Below are 23,310 nucleotides of genomic sequence, written 5' to 3'. Positions count from 1 at the left end.
TGTTATATTTGATGCATCTCTTTGAGGGCTTTTATGAGGGCATTATTGTGAACCCTGTATTCGTCACATGACTGAATTTGGAGAATGTCTAAATTATTTGAATTAGACTTTTCATATAGGTTTTCATTATTTTAGACTGTGAAAAGGTTTCTGAGATCCTCAGACTGTTATGTTGAATCCATACTTCCAAATTTCAGACAGACAACGACCTTTGTAAAGCTTTTAAAGCACCCCAGCACTCAGTCATGTATACACTCATTCACCATTAGTGTCACATATCTCATCCTCTTTTTTTCCCCCAACAACAGGCCTTGTTCTTTAAACTTCAACGCTCCCTCTTTCTCCCCGCCTGCTTGCTGTTAGCTGAATTAGAGGTGTTATTGTTGTTCTATGAATAAGAAATATGCAGCCTTGGGCACATCGAATTGCACTCCACCCTAGTGCTTCGTAAATGCTATGTGGAAGAATCGGCTGTAAATATGCATGTAAACACACATGAACACACACTCAAAATAGGCCAACTGGAAATACTGTGATATCAAGCAGTTTTTCCCCATTCACTGTTATACTCGGGTGAAAAGGTGTTTGTCTTTTTCACAGCAATAAACACAATTATAATTTAACGCGTAGTGTACCACTCTGTCTTGTCTTGCAAGTGTGTGGAGATGTGTGCGTGTGTGTCTCTCCTGTATGCAAGTATCTGAAGGTGTCTTGTTATTTATTTCATTGGATTATTTATGTAATTATTTAGTTATTTGGATGTCTGGTTTACCCTGCCTTTGTTTCTTTGCCTGTTTAAAGGTAAAACAGATGAGGACATCCTTTTCCCATTTCCTCCCTATATGTGGTAGAACTCAACCAATTACAAAAACTGATTCTCCTATTTCTTGTCAAACTGACAGCAGTGTCATTTAGTGGCAAATAGAATTTAATCCCTTTGTTTGAGTCGATGAATTTGTTGCCCCTGAGCTCTGAACAGGTATTGTAGAATTGAAATTTGAATTCCACCACGTAACTTTGCTTGGCCAGATGTATGAATGGCCAAAAGAAATACGCAGCACAAAATTACAGCCAGATGAGTGTATTGAGCTCCAGGTACAGTTTGTGACCAAATGCAGGCTGTGATAAGCCCAGCGGATTTAATATTCCCTCGCTAATTTGCACCTGCTCTTTAGAGGCTGAGAAATTTCACACAATCTATCCCCGCTGATTGCTAAGTCTAAATTCAACGATATACGTAATTAACCGCATTTATAATATCCTCGCCCACTATTTGCACATTCCTCCCTTAAATACATATGCATTAAGGGGAGAAGCACACCTTGCAATCACTTGTGTTGCTAACGTGCAAACTGCGCCTCTATGCCCGTGTGTCTGCTTGAGCCATTACATGAACAGTTTTTTGTAAGGGCCGAATGCGTCAAATCTGTACTGCACACCAGCATAAAAGGCTAAGCACATCTGGCCCTTAGTCTTCCTCCTCCTCCTAAATTATACAAAGCTTTATAAGTGTGTGAGGCCTTTTTCCTTCCATCTATGTTACTTTTTCTGTGTGCTGAAGGCAATGATATTGCATCCACCCATTATTTTCACTCTGTTTACCATTTCTTACGTAGTTCTTCACCATTTCCCTTCTTCATATACCCTTTTTTCTTCTGGGTCTCTTTCTCTCCCCCACAACTGTATGTAGTTTATTTGGTAACGCTGCTTGGAGGCATTTGGAATGTAATTTAGCGTGTGTGTGTGTGTGTGTGTGTGTGTGTGTGTGTGTGTGTGTGTGTGTGTGTGTGTGTGTGTGTGTGTGTGTGTGTGTGTGTGTGTGTGTGTGTGTGTGTGTGTGTGTGTGTGTGTGTGTGTGTGTGTGTGTGTGTGTGGTTTAAATAGTTGTATTGGACATGACAAACACAAACAACATGCGTAGAACAATCTTCATTTTCCTCACTAGGCATCACAATTTCTGCGACATCAGCTACTTTAGAATAACACATTTATATATTAAGCGATGCCGTATGCTGTCAAACATTCAGTGTTGCTGTAGCCAGGTTAGGTTTAAAGTATGTCGTAACAAGCTATGACCCAAATTTATTTGCATTAATAAACATTAGCATTGCATTACTGACTATAATTTTAATAAGTATTTAAATAATGACTTGAATAGTTATGTCAGCTAACAGAGAGGTCTAACTGATTAGATATTTGATCCTTCTAATTTGTTCACACACATACACGTATATTACATATACAGGAATGTTCTTGTTCACAAGTCTGCTTTGTGCTAAGAGCAAAGTGGGAAAAACTGTGAATTGTAGCAGATTATTTGAACAGATGCTCATAACTTTATTGTATGCCCCTGTAGAGGGAAAGGGTTTAGAGAAGCAGTTTGAGGTTAAGCACAGGGTAAATAAAGTTTAGAATTAAGGGAGGTGCTTATATTCCTTTGTTAAACTTCAGCAACATTTGTATCACCATTTCATTTTCACCAAAGAAAGATGGATGTAAGATGCAAAGTTATTCAGTAGAATACAATAAAGTACAACATTTTGTCCAGCTGGAAAATGGATTGGACCTAGTTCACCAAGTCATAAAATCAACGATACAGTGTGTCCCCTACTATTGGAATTTAATTATTGAAATGTTAATAATGAAAATCAACGCTGTGTGCAAATGCGGTATAATTTGGACGCTGGCTGGCCATGGTTCATGCCTTGCGTTGACATTAATTGTCAAGGTTGTTGGTGCATCCAATTAGAATGGACTCTTGGACATCTCCTTATGGAGGTGTTCCATCCATCTCCAATTGGGAGGAGACCACTGGGCAGACCTAGATCATATATCCCATCTGGCCTGAGAATGTCTCTTTGCTTTGCATGCTTCCTCCTGGATCCAGATCAATTTCAAACCAATGTCCTACAATGTTACAGCTAATGTTGGCTTCCACGGCAAATGAATGAATGAATCAACCCTTTTATTGGGCAAAAACAACACAATCAAATGAATGTTAGTCTAAAAACAAAAGATTCAAGTGGGATGTTATTAATTATTGCTGAAGGCTTTGTGTCAAAAGTGCTTGTTTGGACAAAATGCTTAAAAGAAGTTGGCTGTTATATGGTGAATTGCAACACACATTTAAATTCATTGGAAAAGCATGGAAAGCACTGTAGTGCGAAACATCTCCACTCATCTTCCCCAGTTATTCCTCCGAGTACACATTGGTCATACACAGTTTTATTCTAAACCTCTTCCTGGTCTTGTTTGTAATAAAAAAAAAGGTTTGGTAGCTGATGTCTTTACCTCATATCTCTTAAAGTATGTACTCTCTCTACATCACACTGTTTGTCTAAAAGCATGTGAGTGATAGTATGAGAGTTTAAATAATGCTCACTTGATTAAAAATGCATGTGGGATTGGAGAGGGAAAGATGGTCCCTCTTGAATACCAGCACTTTGTAGTTCTTTGCTCCCATGTCGAAGGCAGACTATAGCACAGAGTAGAGATTTTACAAAACTCAACATTTTCATCCAAACTAAAGACCACAAGCTACAAGCAACAACACTCTTATTATAGACTTCAGGTACAATTGCTAAATGCATCTTCAGATTCAATACTATTCAATGTTAAGATCTGTGAAAAGACAGGACTCAATTGTTTTCCTCTGGCTTCAGTCATTGTAAAATACATTAAACTGCACAAGTGATATTGGATCATATTACTACCTACTCTGCAAAGATATGAATAAATGGAATTGTTACTTTCACAGCTATTGCTGCCAGTGTGCAGTACTGTTGGCATAATATAAGGGTTAAAGCAGCATTAGCTAAAAGGTCAGCTACAGTTACTAGAAAATAGATCTGTGCTATTTTGTGAATGTGTGAACTTGACTGTCATGTATGTACATGACTTTTGAAATGAGCTGCACTTGTATAGCGCTTATAAAGCACTTTACGATGACCTCACAGTCACCCGTTCATACACCGATGGCAGGGGCATGCCAGGCAGGGCTCCAACCTGCACATGAGGAGCAGTTAAGGTTTCAGTGTCTTGCTGAGGAACACTGCAACACCTTCCTATCCTCAGACAACCGCTCTTCCTCCCGGAGCCATTTTACAATCTAGAGCCGAGATCTTTTGCTACTGCTTAATTATATTATATTATATATATTATAATATTTTAAAGGAGAAGAAGGATGGTCCCACATTATTGCTCACTTGTTATTTAATGAGTGGACAATTTTGGTTGTTGCCAAATTGAGAAGAATCATTTTGAGTCAAATTACTTTTTTGACTGTTATTAACACTTTCCATTGTTTGATAGCACATCTGCATCCAAGATGGAAAAGAAAAGCAGGCACTAATTCAATTATTACAAGATGATTGCAGACATCAACATTGTACAAAAAAAAAGTGTTTTTTTTTTTATGGGTTATAAAAAAAGAAATAGTTAAGTAGAATAAATTCCTCTTTACACATAAATGAGTGTTTGAACCTTATGGGAAGAGATGACTGCATGATATTCTAACGCAATGGTGCGCAACACCTTCAGGCAAATGCAGGGATGGAAATATTCAGGTGTGATGACATCTGACACTGGACTAAACACACATACAGCACCACTGTGTACAGCAGAGTCATGCCATATCCATTGCATGCAGAGGAGTTGAAAAGAGAATGAAAGTAGCACACAGATTCAGCAGTTCTGCATGGTTATGACGTTCCAGGAAAAATCCTTTTGTACATGTAATGAAGGGGTATGTTTAAAAGGTGCTGGTATAATATGAAATCTATAATTCTAGAGAAATGATCTTCGCCATTGAGAAAATACCAATACACTTTGTTACTTAATATCATTTGACTTAAATGGTGCTTCATTTCAGCTGTTGGACTTAGATTAGTGTACAATATTACTAATACTGTGTTTGGAATTGTATTCACTTGAATACTATTCAGTTTGGATCATAGAAATGAATTTTATTGCTGTTTGCATTTGTCTCTTTCTGTCTCAGGGAGACTATGATCCAGTCACAACCCGAGTTCTCCACTTCAAAATGAACCCCACAAGTGTTGCCAAGCAACAACGACTGCAGGAAGTGGAGGATCTGCGGGAGGAAGTGACACGTCTCAGGGAACGGCTGCGCTCACTTCAGGTTGGAGGCGCTCTGGCCCATGCACAGGATGATGCCAGTGTGCACACGTCCAGCCTCAGCTTCAGCTTGCCACCGTCACAGGAGATGCTGGGTAGGATCCTCACACACACGCACATTTACAGGGTCAGACTCACTTGATCACACTAATTGGCTCATTACCTCGTACTAGCCTCATAATAAATGCAACAGGCTTGGGAATTGCTTTGACTTATCTATTGTTCATCACTTCTCCATGATGATTGATTTTTATACAGCTGCTAGAGCCATGAAATGTTTGGGACTTTATTTGATAGACCCTTCATGCAGCTATAGCTGTTGAGATTTTTCACGCTGGACTGACGTGTTTGACTTATCCAACTGACAGATCAAAAGTAACTGCCAATCATCGAGCCACAGTGTGGCCTGAAACAACGAGAACAGAAGTGAGCTAATGTGTCAGCCGTCATGAGTGGTATTGAGCGATTTTGACTAGTACTGAAAAGGTGGAGTGATCTGAGTGCTTTGAGTGTAAGCTTTGAGTGATGTATTTGCTTGTGTCTCAGCTCAGTGGCTGAAACACTTTTCCTTGCTAGTTCCACTTATGTCAATGTGTTCACAACAACCTACGGCGCAGGTCGGTCAGACAGGGTGGAACGGGATATTGGAGTTCAGAGCAGTTCAGATCAAGACGTCTGCTGGCTAATTTATCGTTGGTGGACCTTGGTGCTTCACTTTCTCTCTCCTGCTAATATGTTTTTTTCTCATCGCTCGTTTGGCGTCTTTCCTCTCTGTTTCACAATCCCTCACCAGTCTGTGTACTTCTTTGTGTTAAATGGTAATTGTGATTTATATCTGCGTTTTAAGTCTAGCAGATACTTAAACTGAAACTAATGTGTCACGTCTGTTCATATGGTAGACAAGGTGTGGTAAAGTAGCAAAGCGGTACAAAGTGGAGTAGATGAAGTAAAGAACTGGATGGTTTTTATGAGTGAGTTTTGGGAAACGTTGAAACCCCACGAAGAAATGCAAGGCAGCCATGCAGAAATAAAAAATTTGCAAATGCAATTCCACAGTTCCCCCACAAGCCAGTGTATGATGTAGAGCCTTTGTTATTATGACATGACGGGACCTAAATGTGTAGTTTGTGTAGCAATAGTTGGTGTTAAAGGAGTTGGTTCCATATTTTATGCACAATAAGAATACGAGTTGTATGTTTTGGACTCCCTACTTATTTTTTGTAAAGAGAATAGAGGCAGACACAGTTTTCTCTTTCAAAATGAGTCATTTTAAACTGATTCATGAGAAGATTTAAATAGAGAAGGAAAAAATGATGTGGAATGTTCCTCTGCATTTTTAGGCAGGAACAATAATAATGATGTAGGTTTTATAGTTGTATAATTAAAATTTTATATTGTGTCTTCTCACAAACTCAACTACATGACATACACAGTAATGTGTCCAGGCCATTCAACACCGCTCACATTTGTGTATTATAGCTTTGCTAATTGTGCTTCTCGTTTCACTGATTGATTGGTGTGCCAAGGATTTTCACCCACATTGGTTCCTTTGTCTGCAGGATAACTCAAAACGTATTTAGCCAATTTTCATTAAATAATGCAGGAATGTTTGACATGATCCAAGCAGAACCCATCTAATTGGAAGATTGGGAGAGGGATCTGGATCTGGTGGCCTGAAATATGTTTTCAAACGGGGTTTGTACATAAAATCACTGAAGAAGCAAACATGGAGGGACTGCCACTGTGTTTGTTCCGTAAGGTCCAAGTGATTTTGACATCTCTTCTACTCGACAAAGATTATGTCCTTCATACATGAGTGATCTTTATGCCACATCCAAAGTATGCGGTCAAATTGAGATTTTTCTCCTTAATTCACAATTATAACTAAGGTACATATTCAGAATCAGGAATTTGTCTTTGGGATCCGTTGTTCAGTTTGCTGAATTGTCAGCAGGAGGACGGGGCTGATCATGGCCTTGGACTAGGAAAATAATATGCAGTAAATCATAGAGATCAAATAATAATATATTATGTCTATTATCAGGTTTCCTCACACCCAGAGGACAACTCAAAATAAACAAGAACAGTAAGACAATAAAAATTAGATTTAAATTGAGGGGAGATAATAACAATGTGACTCTAGTCTCAGTGAAGGCCGGTGTAAAAAGGTGTGTCTTAAAACAGTCCAGGCCTTTTCCTAGAGTATGTGGAGGACATTCCAAAGTCATGGGGCTGCATAAGAAAAATCTCTGTGTCCGATAGATTTTAATTTGACGGAAGACTGATGGAGAGCAGGTGAGTTAGCCGAGCAGAAAGAACGGATCAGGCTATGGGGGTTTGATGAGGTCACAGAAGTATATTGGAGCATTGCCATGAAGAACTTTGTAAGAATGAGGAGTTTGTAGTTGATGCGTGCCTGAATGGGGAGCCAGTGTAGTCGTTGACAGGGCTCATATAATGATGCATTGGTGGAGTGTATGATAGAAATTGTCGTCACTCAGAGATGAAGCCGTAGTAGAGGACTCTTGCACATTGGTGAAGCAATGCACTCATGTTTATGTGTAGTTTAGTATTGCCTTCAAATAGAATATGTCCATAATTTTCATACTCAAAAAACAATGACCTTTCACATTTTGTCTTTTCTGACTTGTAGAAAACACCTACAGCTATCACAAAACAAATTCAGGATAGTGATACTTGTGCTGGGTATCCTGGGTTGGAGGGTCAAGGGTTTTAAGCCTCTACTTTTCTGTGTAGTCAAAATAACAAACACTGTTTCTCATTGCATCGTTTGTCCTGAGACAGTGTCTTAACAAACGACAGCTTTTGGAGGGGGGTCAGATTGAAAAATGAGTTGGCAAAGATGTTTTGGAAAAGCAATTCCCTCAGCACGGGGATGAGACAGTGCGCTCCGATCTGTAGGGATCTATTAAGGGCAAAAGTCATAAGCCACTAACTTTCTCAAAACTTCATAGAGAGCTGTAGAAGTGGTCTGGTACACATTTTAAACTTGTGACTCCACGTACAAGTTTGCTGATTTCTTCCGTGGCACAGTGATCAGTAAGTTCAATCAGTGTGTTTCTTCTCACGCTAGATACAAAGGCTTAACTTCTCAATCAACATCTTTTTCATTCTTTTTCCAGGCCTCTTCCCTGATTTTAATGTCCCATCATAAGTCATGTGTTGTTGTGAAGCACAGCGTAAATGCAGCGTCAAATGATTTATTCTTTGTTATTACGGAGTTCATTATTAGTGCAATATAGGGCCGACTGAAAGTTGTATGCAGTGGTGAAAATTTTGTTTGGCTAGAATGAAAAACAGCCACGGTATGAATATGGTAAGGGTACGATTGTGTATGGTTTGGTTAAGACAGCAGCTGCCCCCGAATGCACTCTGACATTCAATGCTGTTTAATAAGGGCGGTCTGCCCACAGTTTGTTGGACCTATGAAATGGATAGATTACTGCCAAATACAACTGAAAATGTTCTGCATATCACGTGGTATTGTTTCCGTAATCTTTGCTTCCCGAGACAATCCTCTTCTGTGGAAACACTAAACTCCATTAGTGGGTTTCTCTCTTGTGTCCATAAATGTCCCAAGTAACTCAACTCTAAATAAGGGTAAGCAGCAATTGGGACACCACTCCACTATGAAACAAGTCAGCGCCGAGTCTCATTAGAAATGTCTTTTGTGTACCCACGCCCTGTGTGTGCACTGAGATTATATCACATTCACAGACATGCAGGCTGACTTGAGTACTTGTGTATCCCTCTAAACATTTAATGCAGTGAAATAAGTGCATTGGTAATGACTTATTTGAATCAGACAAAGTGCTTTCTCCACTCTCTCAAGCCTTCAGAGAACAATCCTCACACATTGATCTTCAGCACATTTAACTCGAGGCGATTCTTGCCTCCACCCTAATTTAGTTTTCCAAAGACCCTGAGTGAGCAGATGGACTGCTAAGGATGTGTACAGTATACCGGATGTCTATCTATGCTGCATGACTTTAATAACATGACACTTGCAGAGCTCAGCAGAACAAAAGGTCTGGAATTGCATGTATTCGAAGAGTGATGTTAATTATAAACCATTATTACATTCCAGACCACTGTTAGTGTTTCTGACTGTCTTCCCCTGAAACTATTTTTCAGAGCTGCGTAAGCAGATTGAGAGCTCTGAGCTGAGGAACCAGAGGCTGAAGGAGGTGTTTCAGAAGAAAATCCAGGAGTTCCGCACTGTCTGCTATGTGCTGACTGGCTACCAGATGGATATTACCACTGAGAACCAGTACAGACTCTCTTCAGTTTATGCAGAGCATATGGACGACTGCTTCCTCTTCAAAAAGGTACACATACATCTACACTCACACAATGAGATCAGATATGCATGAAGGTTTCGATGAGACATCAACTACAAGAGAGCCACTGTGGATGTGTGTCTTTAAGCATGGCAGTAGGCCTGCATCATGCAACGTCAACATTCAAAAGGCTGTATCTATATTAATATGACAGACTAAGATGAAAACTTTAAATTTATTGTCAACAAATATAATTATACATTACAATAGTCAAAGCATAAATGTATTAGAAATTAAAGTAAAACAACATATAAGCAGCTCCTTTTGCTAGCTAAGCTTCCTCCGCCTGGTCTTCCTCTGTATACCCCGGAACGAACACTCATTCATTACAGACCGACAACACACACAAATGCGTACGCATACACACATCCACACACTTACACCAATGTATTTGTTGTGTTGCCACCAGTAGATGAGCTACTGCTTTTCTCTGCGCTTGTGTTCATTCATCTTGCACATACTGTATCTTGGCAGTGCCTCAACACATTGCCACGCCTCAATATCACCAATACCTAATAATGAAAGAGTATACCAGCATTATGATTAATGACATGAAATGGCACAGCTCTACTATGGTAGCAGAGAAACCTGTAGCACTGATGGAATACAGCCCTCTGTGTGTGTCTGTGTGTGTGTGTGTGTGTGTGTGTGTGTGTGTGTGTGTGTGTGTGTGTGTGTGTGTGTGTGTGTGTGTGTGTGTGTGTGTGTGTGTGTGTGTGTGTGTGTGTGTGTGTGTGTGTGTGTGTGTGTGTGTGTGTGTGTGTGTGTGTGTGTGTGTAATCTGGGCTGTAAGAACATAATAAAAGAAGAATAATTGAAGGATAAGGCCGGAGTTAAGTGGAGTAAAAACTTGAGATTTTAGACAGGAAGCATAAAGGTAAGATTCTGATGTTATTCACCTCAGCAACAGGGTTTGATAATCCTGCTAATATCCCCTTCAAGCAGGGCACCCAAATCCCCCTGCTGTGCCGTAAGCTCTTTAAACTGTCACTGTCATATTCATCCTTTCTCCGTCGCGGTACTTTCTCACACATTCATTATGTACCACATGCAAATCATACTTATTATTTTTAATCCTATGTGTCCATGGTTTTGAATTTTTCATGTGATGATATCATACTCAGTCACTCTGCAAGTCCTTTAAAACTACTGTGCGCATCTCAAATAGGGAGGTAGAAAGAGGCGACAGAGGTCCTTTAAAGGCTTTTCATACGTAAATCTCTTTATCACAATGAAGATCAAACTAAGAGGTTTTTGAAACAAAATCAATTCAGCAACAAATTGCAGTTCTTGAGACCAGTCATTCCTGAATCATCATGCTGATGAAAAATCAATATTTTAATTAGATACCTTACATATTATTTACTAGCTACTTGTGCTAATAAAATCGGCTCTTATCTTTCTTCAAGAAACATTGAAGGTAACAGAATCAGAACGCATTTCTTCCTTTCAACTGCATTATATTCATCAGTTGATGTAGAACTTAAAGAAGTCTGTGACTGTGTGGTTGTTCTGTGTTGCAGTTTCCTTTTTGATGCATAATATACTCATAGTATGTCTACAGGAAGAAATACAGTGTCTTTTACAAATAGAAGCTTAACATAATGTTGGGTTAACGGGAGTGTGATGGCAATTTTATTTTGAAAGAGAAATTGTGCAGAAAGTGATGTTTGTCTCCGCCTAACCTCAGCATGCATGTATCTTGTATTTTTAGCTCACCCCTCAGTGAGAGGGCTGATTAACATCTGTGATTAGGTATTTATGAGGCTCTGCTAATCAACAAGATAAACACCTTAGCTGTGTCTGTCTAAGTGATTTGAACATTTTCCTTCTAGAAGTTTCAAGGAGAATAAAGCACTGCTAACATTTCTAAACATCAACAGTTACACCGCATGAAGTCTGAATATGTTTTTTTGTTTGTTTTTCAAACAGACACGCTACACAGCATCCTGATATTACAGAATAGTTTGGTCTCACTTTTCTCTGAATTGATTTGTCGTGTGTGTGTGGGTGTGTGGGTGGGTTTAGGTTTAGGAAGATGGATGACTGGATTGGTAGGTTTTTGTTATTTGTACCTAATTGAGCTTTCACTGAAATTTCCGAGCTATTTTATTTCACTATTGGCTTAATGCTGTTTAATTCATTTATTTTGGTACAATAAAGCCAACTACAAACAGAGGGAGAGGGAGAGATGTGTTGTAGACAAACAAATGCTATCAGCCTTGAGTCTCTGTAAGAAATCTCCCAAAGCAGACCCACTGCTGGGTGTATGAACCTCTGTTATTGATTAGCTCATTAGCAAATAATCATAGACCTTGGCACAGGGCTGTATTCTCGGCAGAACAAACCAACTTTCATTCTGTCTCTCGCTCTGTCTATGTCTTTCTTTCTTTCTTTCCATCCATCCTTTACTCCCTCTTACTGTAATTTCTCTCTGGCTACCGTCACATCTTTGACTGCCTCTTCCTCTCTTCCCTCCCTAATGAAGGCAGGGTGGAAACTTAGGCCAGCTCATTTAATCACACTCTCAATTAACTGTCAGGCCTTTTGCCACAGAAAGAGATGGGATGTGGGCAGGGACGGTGGATGTTGGATGATTTGGCGACAGATGTTTAATAATGTCCGTGTTTTGTAAGTAGCACTGAAGTGGTGCTTTATGAAAAATCAAAGTATTCTCAATTGTTTCCTTGTGTGAGAGTGATGGAGGGAAGAGGACAGTTAATAAAGTTCAGTTTATGAACATTGTCAAGTCTTAATGACCTGTCTCTCTTTTATCAGCCACTTGGGAATGATTAATGCCACACAAATACAGTAGCCAGCAAGAACGAGTGTTTGCCTGTGTGTGTAAGATGCGTCGTAAGCCATCATTGCTGGGAAAGTTTAGTTGTTGAACTGAATGAATTTTAAAATGACTTTAAAGCCCAGCTTGACAGTAAAGGTTAGGAGTATCTGAAGGGCCAGTAAGACGTTGCCATGTAACGGGCTGATTTGAGCCAGAGCCTAAATACGTTTTGCATGTTCGACCCGGTGAAAAGCTTGTTGTCTTTGCCTCTCTTCAGTCAGTTGGGCTTTGTGGGACCAATAAGATAGGTCCAGATGTCACCTCAGTTTGCTTAATGCAGCCAGCTGTACAGTGAACACAACATTAAGGGGCTGATTTATTATTTTTACACATTATAGATTTTTTTCTTGTGGTAAAGTGTATTGAGCTGGCTTGTCTTGAAGACGCTAACAACAACAACAACAACGACGGCGCTTCTGACAGCATCCAGTACGATTGCACATATAGCAATAAGTTTCAAGTTCTTTTTTCTTGTCTTCCTCCTAAAGCAGCATTCATGTTAATCCTGTCACAGCAGGGTGGGAGGGCTGGGGGCACCATACATATGCAAGAGACGGGAGTGTATCAGATAGCTATATGATAGTACACTCCATCCTCATCTCATTGTATGATTTACACAGACGCAGAGCTTTGCAGTGACTGGGAATTGTTGTTCTATGCATCTTATTTGTATGGAGGCTGTCTACACGCATCCATATGCAGAGAAAGAGCCACGGAGGAACCGCACTGAATTAAAGAGTTTCACAAACACTAGAAGGCTTCATGCCTGGAATCAAAACAAACTAGTTTTTCACCTTCAATCGGAAATTTCACCCAACAAAGTCAGCTTTTTTTGTTAAAATAAGTTACAAATAATAGATCAAAATCTAATAATAAACCATTTATACTAAAGTTCCCAACAGAGGTCACAAGGTTTTTTAAAGAATTAATACATTTGTTGACTTTATTAATCCTGATCCAGGGATTTCCAAACTCCATCCTCAGTCACAAGAACTTACATTGATGGCAGATGTGTGCATTTTATATGTACACATCTGCCAATACATACAAGTAAAGTTACCGATGACTGTGATTCTGTGTATATCGTAGATTTCAACACTGAAAACAACTGCAGCATGTTATTCCTTTTTTTCCTGTTTTTCCACTTCAATTGTTTGTTACAATGTCACACAGAAGGAGGTAGGAAAAGAGCCACTGTGATTATATTGATTTCAGGCTTTATATTACAACAAACCTGCAATTTTAGTGAGAGTGTAGAATTTCTTCCACCCCCTGCAACTCTCAAAATGCACTATAATTGACTTAATAACAGTGTGCTGTGTGTGCAGTGTTTGCATCCCAAATCAACAAACACAACAAATATAAAAGTGTCATCAAGGTAAAATCAGTAACAAATATGCCAACAAACGTTTATCTGTAAAAGTAATTGCCATTATATACTGCAGCACTCAAACAAACTATTGTAAATTGTTATGCTATTTACACTTAATCCTTGTTTTGTTTTATGGGGTGATTATAACCTTCAGAAACCAATAGTAGTTAAACCATAAACTGCAGCAATAGGAGAGACGCTCACCAGAGTCAATTAGAATAAATGGTTAGACTTAATCACAAACAAATTTGTATCACTGATTTGCTCCATTAGTCTGTAAAATGGATTGAATAAATACAGATATGTTTTTGCAATGCATTGTAATAACTTAAGTAAAAGAAGTCACTTTCTTAAAGTGAAAATTATAATTATGACAGGAATTATAGATGGATATTGTTCCGCATTAATCGATTCATGCAAACTCCTCTGTTCATCTGGAATTCTGTGTGTAATACTCATACTGTGCACCGGTACAATATCAATTATGAAATAGATCATATAGTTTGATAGATTGGGTCTATGATAAGAAAAAAATTACCAATAGAAAAAATGTGGTGGAACTTAATTTCACTTTGCTCATGGACTGAAACAAAACACGCCTCGATGAATCGCTGATGGCAATGAAGATAAACATGAGCAGGGCCCTAATAAACAGTAAACACCAAAGGCTGGTGGGAATACCAAGAGAATCATTTGGGAGGAGTTTCAGAGAATGTAACTTTCTATACTTAACTATACTAACTTAAGAGAGAAATTGTTGCTTTAAAAGGAGGAGAGAGACACCGTTGACTCCTATATGCACCCATGGTGTGTGTGTGTGTGTGCGCGTACGTGTGTGTGCTGGCGTAACCTGCTCATTTGGTTGATGTTTATAGAATGTCTGCTGTATCCGTGGTAACCTCTTACATAATCACAAACCACACACATGTTCACCTGAGTTCATGAATAAGCCTGATGGTGCTCAGGCTCAGCCACAGACTCGCAGACTGATGGACTACACATTCATTTAGTCACCATAAATACCTTCATCAACCCCATTACAGGATTATTCCTCTTTCCTCCTCAATTCTTCTTTTTCCTCCTTACTTTGGGTCCTGTTGTAGAATTCAAACGACTCTGATCAAGCCCCGTCCACAGGGTCTGGCGTGGCTTTGCAGAATGCAGTGGTGGCCTTCGTGCTTTAGATTCCTTGTTACCTGCAAACATTTGTCCTCCACCAGGCTTGACAGATGGCGTCAAGCTCTCCTTTAGCATCTTCATTTGTTCCGCGCAAATGTTCTTCTCTATGATTCAAACACCTCAAGCTTGGATTTATCTCTCCATAACACTTTTTTTCCAATCATCCTCCGCCCATTGTCTGTGTTTTTCTGCCCATTGGAATGTTTTTGCTTTATTGGCCACTCTCTATGGCTTTTAGTTTGAAGCTGTGTAGAGAATGCCAGCATCCCAGAGTTGCCTCTTCACTGTTGTAGATGAGACTGGTGTTTTGTTGGGACTATTTAATCAAGCTGCCAGCTGAGGACCTGTGAGGCGTCTCTTTCTCAAACTCCAGACTCTGATGTTTTTATCCTCCTGCACAGTTGTGCACCGGGGGCCTCCCACTTCTTTCTTTCCTGGTTGGAACCTGTTTGCACTGTTCTGTGACGGGAGGAGTCCACACATGTGTACGTTTTCAGTTTCTTGGCAATTTCTCGCAGGGAATAGCCTTCATTTCTTAAAAAAAAAACATTGACTGACAGGCCTCTGACAAAAGTTCTTCATTTTGAGACCATAATGGAATCAACTTATGCTGATGCTCCAGATACTCAAGTAGCCCAAAGAAAGCCAGTTTCATTGCTTCCTTAAACAGCACAACGGTTTCAGCTGTGCTATCATAATTGCACATTGGGTTTTCTAATGATGAATAAGCCTTTAAACACGGTACGTTAATATTAGCTGACACAATGTTCTATCAGAAGACAGGGGTGATGGCTGCTTAAAATGGGCCTTTGTTCACTTACGTAGATATTCCATTCAAAATCAGCCGTTTCCAGCCATAATAATCATTTAAACAATTACAGATGTCTAGACTGTATATCTGATCAATCAGGTAAAGGTGAAAATGTTTTATTTTATTTCCAAATCCAGGACAATTCTCGGTTCTAAACCTTTGAACGACGGTGAACATCAGCTGAGCTTTATCAGTTCTTCATTACCTCATTATTCTCATCATTCATTAAAATTCTGCGTTTCTTCCTAATGGTTCATAACATCCCCATCATTTTAACTTCCTACTCTGACTTAATTTGATTTCATTAACCACAGGCTTTAATGCTGTAATCATTCTCAGTGCCGCTGTGTGACAGTAAAAGGTCACATACACACTGTTAGATTTTGTCCAAGCCCCATTCACATATATGCACTATACACAGAATGAGGTCGGAACACTTTTCAATACAATGCAGCCCCACTAACAACACCTCTGACGCAGTGTCCACAGAAGAAGGAGTATCTATCTGAGTGGCCACTGAGAGTATCTTGTGTTTTGTTACCCAACTGGTAATTAAAGCCTTTATGTCCCAACCCGAACTCTCATTTCCACGCACAGGCGGGGTTTATGGCTCAAATCCAAGTGCTTCAGAAGTCATTAAGAGAGCGGCGCTTGATACAGAGCACAAACTGCACTGGAAATTGCAATAAAAGCTGCTAAAAGGTAAAGAGAATGCAAAGGAACAAAAAAGTGTGTGTGAATGTGATACTTCTCCATATAAAACCTTAATAGTTTCTAATAACGCCATCTTATTTTGGTTTGTTTGTGTTGATTGGTTCCTTTTCTGTATTAATGTCACTCTGAATGGAGTTGATCACAGTGGGTCAGATCTATGTGCTAATTATAGTTATTTATTGGTTTTTCATACAAACAAAGCTCCCGGAACGGTAAACAAAAAGCTGATTAGAATAAAAATATCAACATAATATCCGTTGATTAAATGATTTTTGGTAGCAGTTCTGCTACACGTGGCTCTCCTCACACACCCTTCCTCCCAGCTGCCTGCAGAAAAATGCCAAAATCTGCATTTAAATTGAAAGCCATTCATCTGCATATTTCTGATTATTCAATTAATTTGCCTTCTGGTCCCCCCTCCCTCACCAATCACAAGCTATGCCATGCAGTGGGGTTGTGTATCGTTGATGCTTCGCGCGCGCGTGCGTGCGTGTGTGTAGGTGGGCGAAGGTATAATTGAGAAGTGAATTAAGCCTGTTGAATTTCAATGCGTCCCTGCTTTGGCCTTTCTTAGCCAAAAGCACGGGGGTCGGAGGGAATGAGACAGAGACGGAGAGAAGAAGAGTCTCCTCATTAGCAGTGGCGCGCAGAGGCGGAGGTCAACTGATCTGTGAACCGCATGTCACCACCTCAATATAGAGCCATCTGTCACTTCCCCACTGTCACACACGGGCAAAAAAAAAGAATTCCACTAAAGAAAAGGAAGGAGAAGCAAATGACTAAATGTGTAGGTGCCCACCTCCACGCTGACCGTGGCTGCGTTCAGAAAGAAGCACCATTGTCATTCAGGCGGCACGCAGCTCCTCGGCGGGATGAGGTCACTATAAAGCCCCGCTCTGCATCTCAAGCCAAAAACCATTGATTTCCTTTAATTGGAGTGACAAATGAAAAGCAGGGATGAATAGGATCGCACTCATCCACTATATTGCTGATGTCAGTTCTTAAATTCCGTGTCCTGCTTTCTGTATTAGCTCCTTAACTCTTTGTCTTAAACAAGCAGACGCTCTCTTTCATCTCCTCTTGTTTGCGTCGGTGTCAGTGTCGCTCTAGGGGGAGAAGAACCTGTGGCGCCGGTTTCCTGAACCTCACCTGTGCGTTCGCCTTTTCTGCAGCTCTGAGCGCGAGGGAGAAAACACTCGATGTAAACAGAAAGCCATTGTATTCGTAAAGGTCAGATATTGTCATAAACACTTTTGGGGGCAAGTGCGACTATGCAAATAAGCATTGATAAGGTCAGGGTTTGAATTGCGCTGATTTTCAGAAACCTCCCCTGACCTTTCAGTTCAAGTTCTTGCATATTTTTCCCCACACAAAGCAAGAGAAATGAAAGAATAACCAGTAGCCCTTTTTCCTTCAAACTATGAACAAAGCTTTTCCTTTATTATTACATTTTTTGAGAAGAGACCTCATACTGGATAATGAATAACTTCTTTCTTGTACCACAAACTGTTAATGTGCTCTGAAGAGGCCTTAACTGCTGTGACTAACTAACTAACCAACCAGTGAGAGATGTCAGTGTCGATCACTGACTGAAGCAGAAGAGGAAAGCACAACTAAAGGCTCCGACGCTTCTGGAATGCTCTTATAGTCACGTTGAGAGATTATCTGAAGGTAGAGTTCCTCTTCAATTTGCATATACTTAATGTAAGAATCCACCTCAGAACAGGCTTCCTGTGCTGTCAGTGAACTTAACAGATAACAGCCATTTTCTTTCACTGGTTTTCTTTGTCCCTCAAGTAATATTGTAAAGGTCACCATGGCCTCATGTAATGACACTTAAGAGATGGACTTCATTCAGATTCTATTAATGCGTTTCTACATTCTCTTCTCATTTGACTGGAATTTACTTGCAAGAAAATTGCCATGTATAGAAAATCTCTGGTGAAGTGTGAAAGCTGAGATGGATGTGTTGACATTGAAACATGTCACTCCTGATCTTGTGTTTCCATTCTGTCAAAGACACCAGAGTCCGCTGAGCCCCCGGGACAATGGCTTCTCTTTAACAAAGGATTTCTATAATCACAGACCAATTAAAAGTGTTTGTATTTTACAAGATTAGGGACCAATTTCCTGTCCCTACACTTGAAAGAGCCAGCGCCTCACTATATTAGATATTTGTTTTTGACTATCCAACAGATAATGAAGCATCTCTACATGCTTCTGAATCATTGGCTGAGTGAGGAGCTAGCATCAATGTTCTCCTTCTTCTTCTTCTTCCTCCTCCTCCCACGGCTCCACGTCGCTCCCATGCTTCTTCTCTCTTCCTGGTGTCTTTAACCTTTTGTAATGTGTGTAAATCTGACTAACCTTTACTGTGTGTGTGTGTGTGTGTGTGTGTGTGTGTGTGTGTGGCGCCACATGAAAACCAAATGCCATGTGGGGGAACAAATCTTTCTTCATAGGAAAAAAAAAAGCTATATTCAGTTTTTTCTACCTGACCAGTTCTGGGAGTCCTCAGCCGTCCATAAGCTTCCATCAATTTGTCCTCTCACACACACACACACACACACACACAGTCTGCTTAGAAGAACTTCATAAAAGTTGTTGTAGGCACAGCGATCTCCATGGTAACTAATGGCAGTGTTTTCCTCTGATGTGCACTATGTGTTCCATGTTCCCAGAGGCCCTGCGGTTTCTAGAGCAGTGTCCACACACACAGGTGTTTGTGTGTGTGTGGCTGCTATGTGAGTGCAGGAGGTTAAGATCTTAGCTTGTCAGACAGCGGAGGACACCGGGGACGCTGGGGAAGATGAGCCGGAGCAGAGCGAGCGAGTTGGGTGGACAGATAGAAAGGCTACACCAGGAGGCACGCTGCTGTGATTAGTGGAGTCAGTGGATCAAACTCAGTGTGTAAAGGTAGATTGAATTCAATGACACAGGGCTGCATGAGATGGGCGCTGCTGTTATGGATGATTGAAGTGGTTGACGACATGCGAGACGGGTGGAGAAACCTATTCATGCTAGAATGTTGGGAATCTTTGAAGAAAGAGCTTTGATTTCCACTCTTTCATGCAGGCACAGTTTCCCAGCTCACCACCCATTCATAGATGTAACCCAAGAGCTGTAAGGCATCTGACTTGTTTGCAGGGACAAAGCCAGTGAAAGTTCTTCTACTTCTAAAGCTGAGTCGATCAATAATGATGTGTTGTTCAACATTCCACTTTTCATGCTCTCAGTCAGGACAACCTCGTAAAATGTTTCATCTCAGTGAGCGGCTCCTGCTTAAATAAAGCTGGAATAACCCTGCGACGTCGCCCAGCAGCTCACCAGCTTCGCCTATAAACTCATGTCCTGCAGTCCTACGTGGAGCTCAACTTATTGTCTCCCTGTGTCTTCCTGTCTGCCAGCAAATCATTAATGGAGTTGTTGTCTCCTCTCAGCTATTAGTGGCTGTCTGCTCGCACAAACACACACAGCTGAGTTGCGGCTTAGGGGCTGCATGAAGAAGACCACTAATTACTTCATAAAGTCACATATGTTATCAAAGTTATTTATCTCATTATCATGCTTAGTTGGACATTCTCCTAATGTCGTCCATATGGGAAATAATGTGCCGCATTACTTATCCTGGACTTCAAACTCTTTTATTTTGCTAAGGCTGTCTTTTTGTCTTCCAGTCATTTTGCTCTAAGTATTTAATTTCCCATCCTCTATTTTACAATCTCCCTCCATGATGGTTGACACACACACACACACACACACACACACACACACACACACACACACACACACACACACACACACACACACACACACACACACACACACACACACACACACACACACACACACACACACACACTGAGGCGGGACCTTTTCCAGGCGGTGTCTCAGTATCGGTGCATCCTGTTGTGGGGCTCTCTCCTCCCCTCTGCCTCCTTTCCTCCCTGCAAAGCTTTAATTACTTTATCCCTGCATTCCCTCATCCCTCGCTCCTTCACTCCAGCGCCCCGAGCTGCTCCTCGTTCCTTTTAATTAATCCACCCAGATTTACGCACCTTCACCCTGCTGTGTGTACACACACACTCCTGACAATCCCCAGCAGACAATAACAACTTTTTAAGTGATCCTGCTTCACTTGGAAAGGTTCTCTCCAGAGACATGTGTGGTGGAATACCTTAGTCTGGATGTTTGATGTGATGTGTTTATGTGTGTGTGTGTGTGTAGGGCTCCAATGGCAGTATGCATCTCATGGAAACAGAATTCTCCAAGACCCTGGGAGAGATGGTGTCCCTTCATCTGCATCACCAGAAGAGCATCCCAGTGTTCCTCTCCGCAGTGACCCTCGACCTCTTCAGTCGTCAGACCTCACAAACCGCCATCTTGACTTAATGTGACGCCCTCGCTCACACGCATGTCAAATGTTTTATCTTGTTTTTCCTGTATCTTTCTGTCCCTCTCCATTCCCTTGTTTGTTACTTGCTGTATTCGCAAATTGATCAAAATATTCCACCATTCCTCCGACACTCTGACATACGGTGTGATTTGTGGGCACTGGAGCATCGTGCGGAATAAGCATCTTATTTTAAAGGTACAGTTCACATTTTGTGTCACATCTAACAGCTTTGAAAGCAACGTGCGTGCAGAGACACAAAGCCAAAGTTATTGACATACAGTGTGTGGCACATGTTTTTACTGTGGATGTTTGAAATAAATTCAGTTTATCTTCTGCAACTGTGTGTCTGTGTGTCTGTGTGTCTGTGTGTCTGTGCCGGTAGTTGACATGTTTCTACTGAGCCTGATGGTTTGTGTATCTGTGGATTTGAAAAATAAATAAGTTCTACTCCTGCACGCAGCCGAGCGGATGTGTTGTCATCAACGTCTGTCAATCACAGCAATGACTGGCTTATCTGATTTGGATCAGGAACCTTGTCTATCTTTTTTGTTGTTGTAGCTCAGTGGTTTTTTTTTGCTGCTCATCTGTGGCAAACTACATTTTCCAGCATTTCAAAGTTTTCCCAGTTTGTTTGCTTTTAAGGGTCTGATCCAAGTTGGACACGAGTCTCATCTTCGTGTTTGTTCCTCGCTGTTTTTCCCAAAGTCTATGCCAGGGGGTGAGGTGTGTTTTATTACACACATTGCAAAAAAAGAAAGAAAAGAAATTGCGTGAAGGAAGGAAGCTGTGGAACGATCCAAAAACAAGAGTAACAACAGGAGGAGAAGTGAGAATAAAGCCACTTATCACAGCAACAATATAAGAGGTCCAGCTCCCCTGTAATTGAACCTTTTCATATCTTGAATCATTTCACATTTTTTCATCAAAACTGGATCAGAAATTGTGTTAGTGTTTCCTGTCACTTTTGGACTCTTGACAGGCATGCGGTGTGAAGCAAATTGTGGCGTTTTCCTCAGTTCTGGAAACATTTAAATTTCTTAATATTTCAAAGCCCTCTCTCCTCCGCTGCAGTTGCACGGTCCAGATCTCAGTCAAAGGCAGATGTGCGCCATGACGGGATGAGTTGAGTCTTTGATATTTCTTTTAACGTACACGTCAGCGATGTGCCCTTGGATCATCGGTTGATCCGGGACTTTGAACATCAGATATCCTCCCCCAAGCAAACCCACGCATGGTTGATCAATCCATCACTTGTATTCCGGTTGCATGTGCTGCAGATCCCCACAGACTTGCTCTTTTCACTCGAGGGCCATGAGGATTTCCTTGCTGCCTCTGCAATGCATCCCTGCAACTTCCCTTCCAGAGGCCTCCTCCCTCATGGCAACGTCAGCCATGGATGATGCGGTTTGCTGTCTGGCACCAGGAGGATGTCTGGTCTCAAAGTGGTAGTTACTATGTGTCATGGAGCCACTTGCGAGGTTGCTAGTTTGCTGATTGCCGAATGTGGGACAACCTGTGTCTGCGATAGTCTTAGACATCCCCAGTGGTATCTGTCTTCCCAAAGAAGACTTGGGCTGCGGCTTCGGATGCGCTCCAAGCTTCCTGGAACACAGTGGACAGTGTGAGGCAGAGATCTCCCCTGGCTGCTGTGGAGGTCAGATGTGCTTGTGTTTTGCTCACCAGAGATGACTCCTGTTAGCTTTTCAGACGGTTGGAATGTGTGTTTCTGCTTTGTTCAAGCAGAATTTGCCAGTGACTTTGCCCTCACTCAACACCAAGTAGAGAAATAGGTCATTGAATAAATGCATTCACAAAGAGTCAAAGCAGCACAATGGAGCACTTTCTCAGAGGAGACGGGTTGATTTCTGAAACACAATTATTTGTTACTTTTCAAATTAAACTGAATTTATCTAATCTAGTCTGTATGATAATATGAAAATGATTATGATATTCTGTCCTGGTCACGCACATTTAAACCTCTTCATCATGCCAGGATTGAAGCAAAAGTTCTGAGTTACACATGAGGTTTGGTTCAGATGTGGGCCGCCGTGAATGGGTTAGCTGTCCTGTGTCTCATTCTAGAAGACAGTGGTGTGTTCTCAAATACTGACTGAACTGTCCCGGAGCAAAAAGAAAATGGTGTCAGTCCTATTTCAGATGTGGATAATAATGCTCAGCAGCTGCAGTGATCTGTACCCACATGACGTAGATCTTCACCATGTGCTCTCCTGCTCTGGGTTTCAACTGCTAGTAGGACGCAGAGAGCAAAGAAGCTAACAGAGTGTGTCTGTTTGCTTTGCTTTGGTTTACAGCCTCTCCTCTCATCCTTCATAATGCCATTTTTTGTCTCTCACCACCTAAAACCCCAATTTCCCTCCACTTGCCTCGCCTCTTCCCACTCTTGTATTCATTCCTTTATCTTTATTTCATCAGCCCATCATTCTTCAGTCGAAAACAATTAGCACACCCCCTGATATCTCATTAACTTTAAATGAGGTG

At 40.9% G+C, this 23,310-nt stretch overlaps 1 protein-coding gene across 2 annotated transcripts in view; it reads left to right on the top strand.

The window, feature by feature from the left end:
* The window catches only part of mad1l1 (mitotic arrest deficient 1 like 1), a 39,501-nt gene extending 18,329 nt beyond the window's left edge, over positions 1–21,172 (top strand). For both annotated transcript variants that reach the window (XM_076147991.1, XM_076147993.1), the window contains exons 16-18: positions 5,000–5,231; positions 9,292–9,485; positions 20,643–21,172. In XM_076147991.1, the coding sequence (XP_076004106.1) occupies positions 5,000–5,231; positions 9,292–9,485; positions 20,643–20,807 (591 nt within the window). In that variant the 3' untranslated portion in view covers positions 20,808–21,172. The remainder of the gene's footprint in view (positions 1–4,999; positions 5,232–9,291; positions 9,486–20,642) is intronic.
* Positions 21,173–23,310: the final 2,138 nt, after the last annotated feature.

The sequence above is a fragment of the Genypterus blacodes genome, unplaced genomic scaffold, assembly GCF_046128005.1.
Source record: "Genypterus blacodes isolate CSIRO-AG114 ecotype Tasmania unplaced genomic scaffold, CSIRO-AGI_Gbla_v1 ptg000039l_1, whole genome shotgun sequence".
NCBI classification, from domain to species: domain Eukaryota; kingdom Metazoa; phylum Chordata; class Actinopteri; order Ophidiiformes; family Ophidiidae; genus Genypterus; species Genypterus blacodes.
The sequence above is the reverse complement of the archived record's forward strand: the minus strand, read 5'-3'. Positions and strand labels throughout refer to the sequence as shown.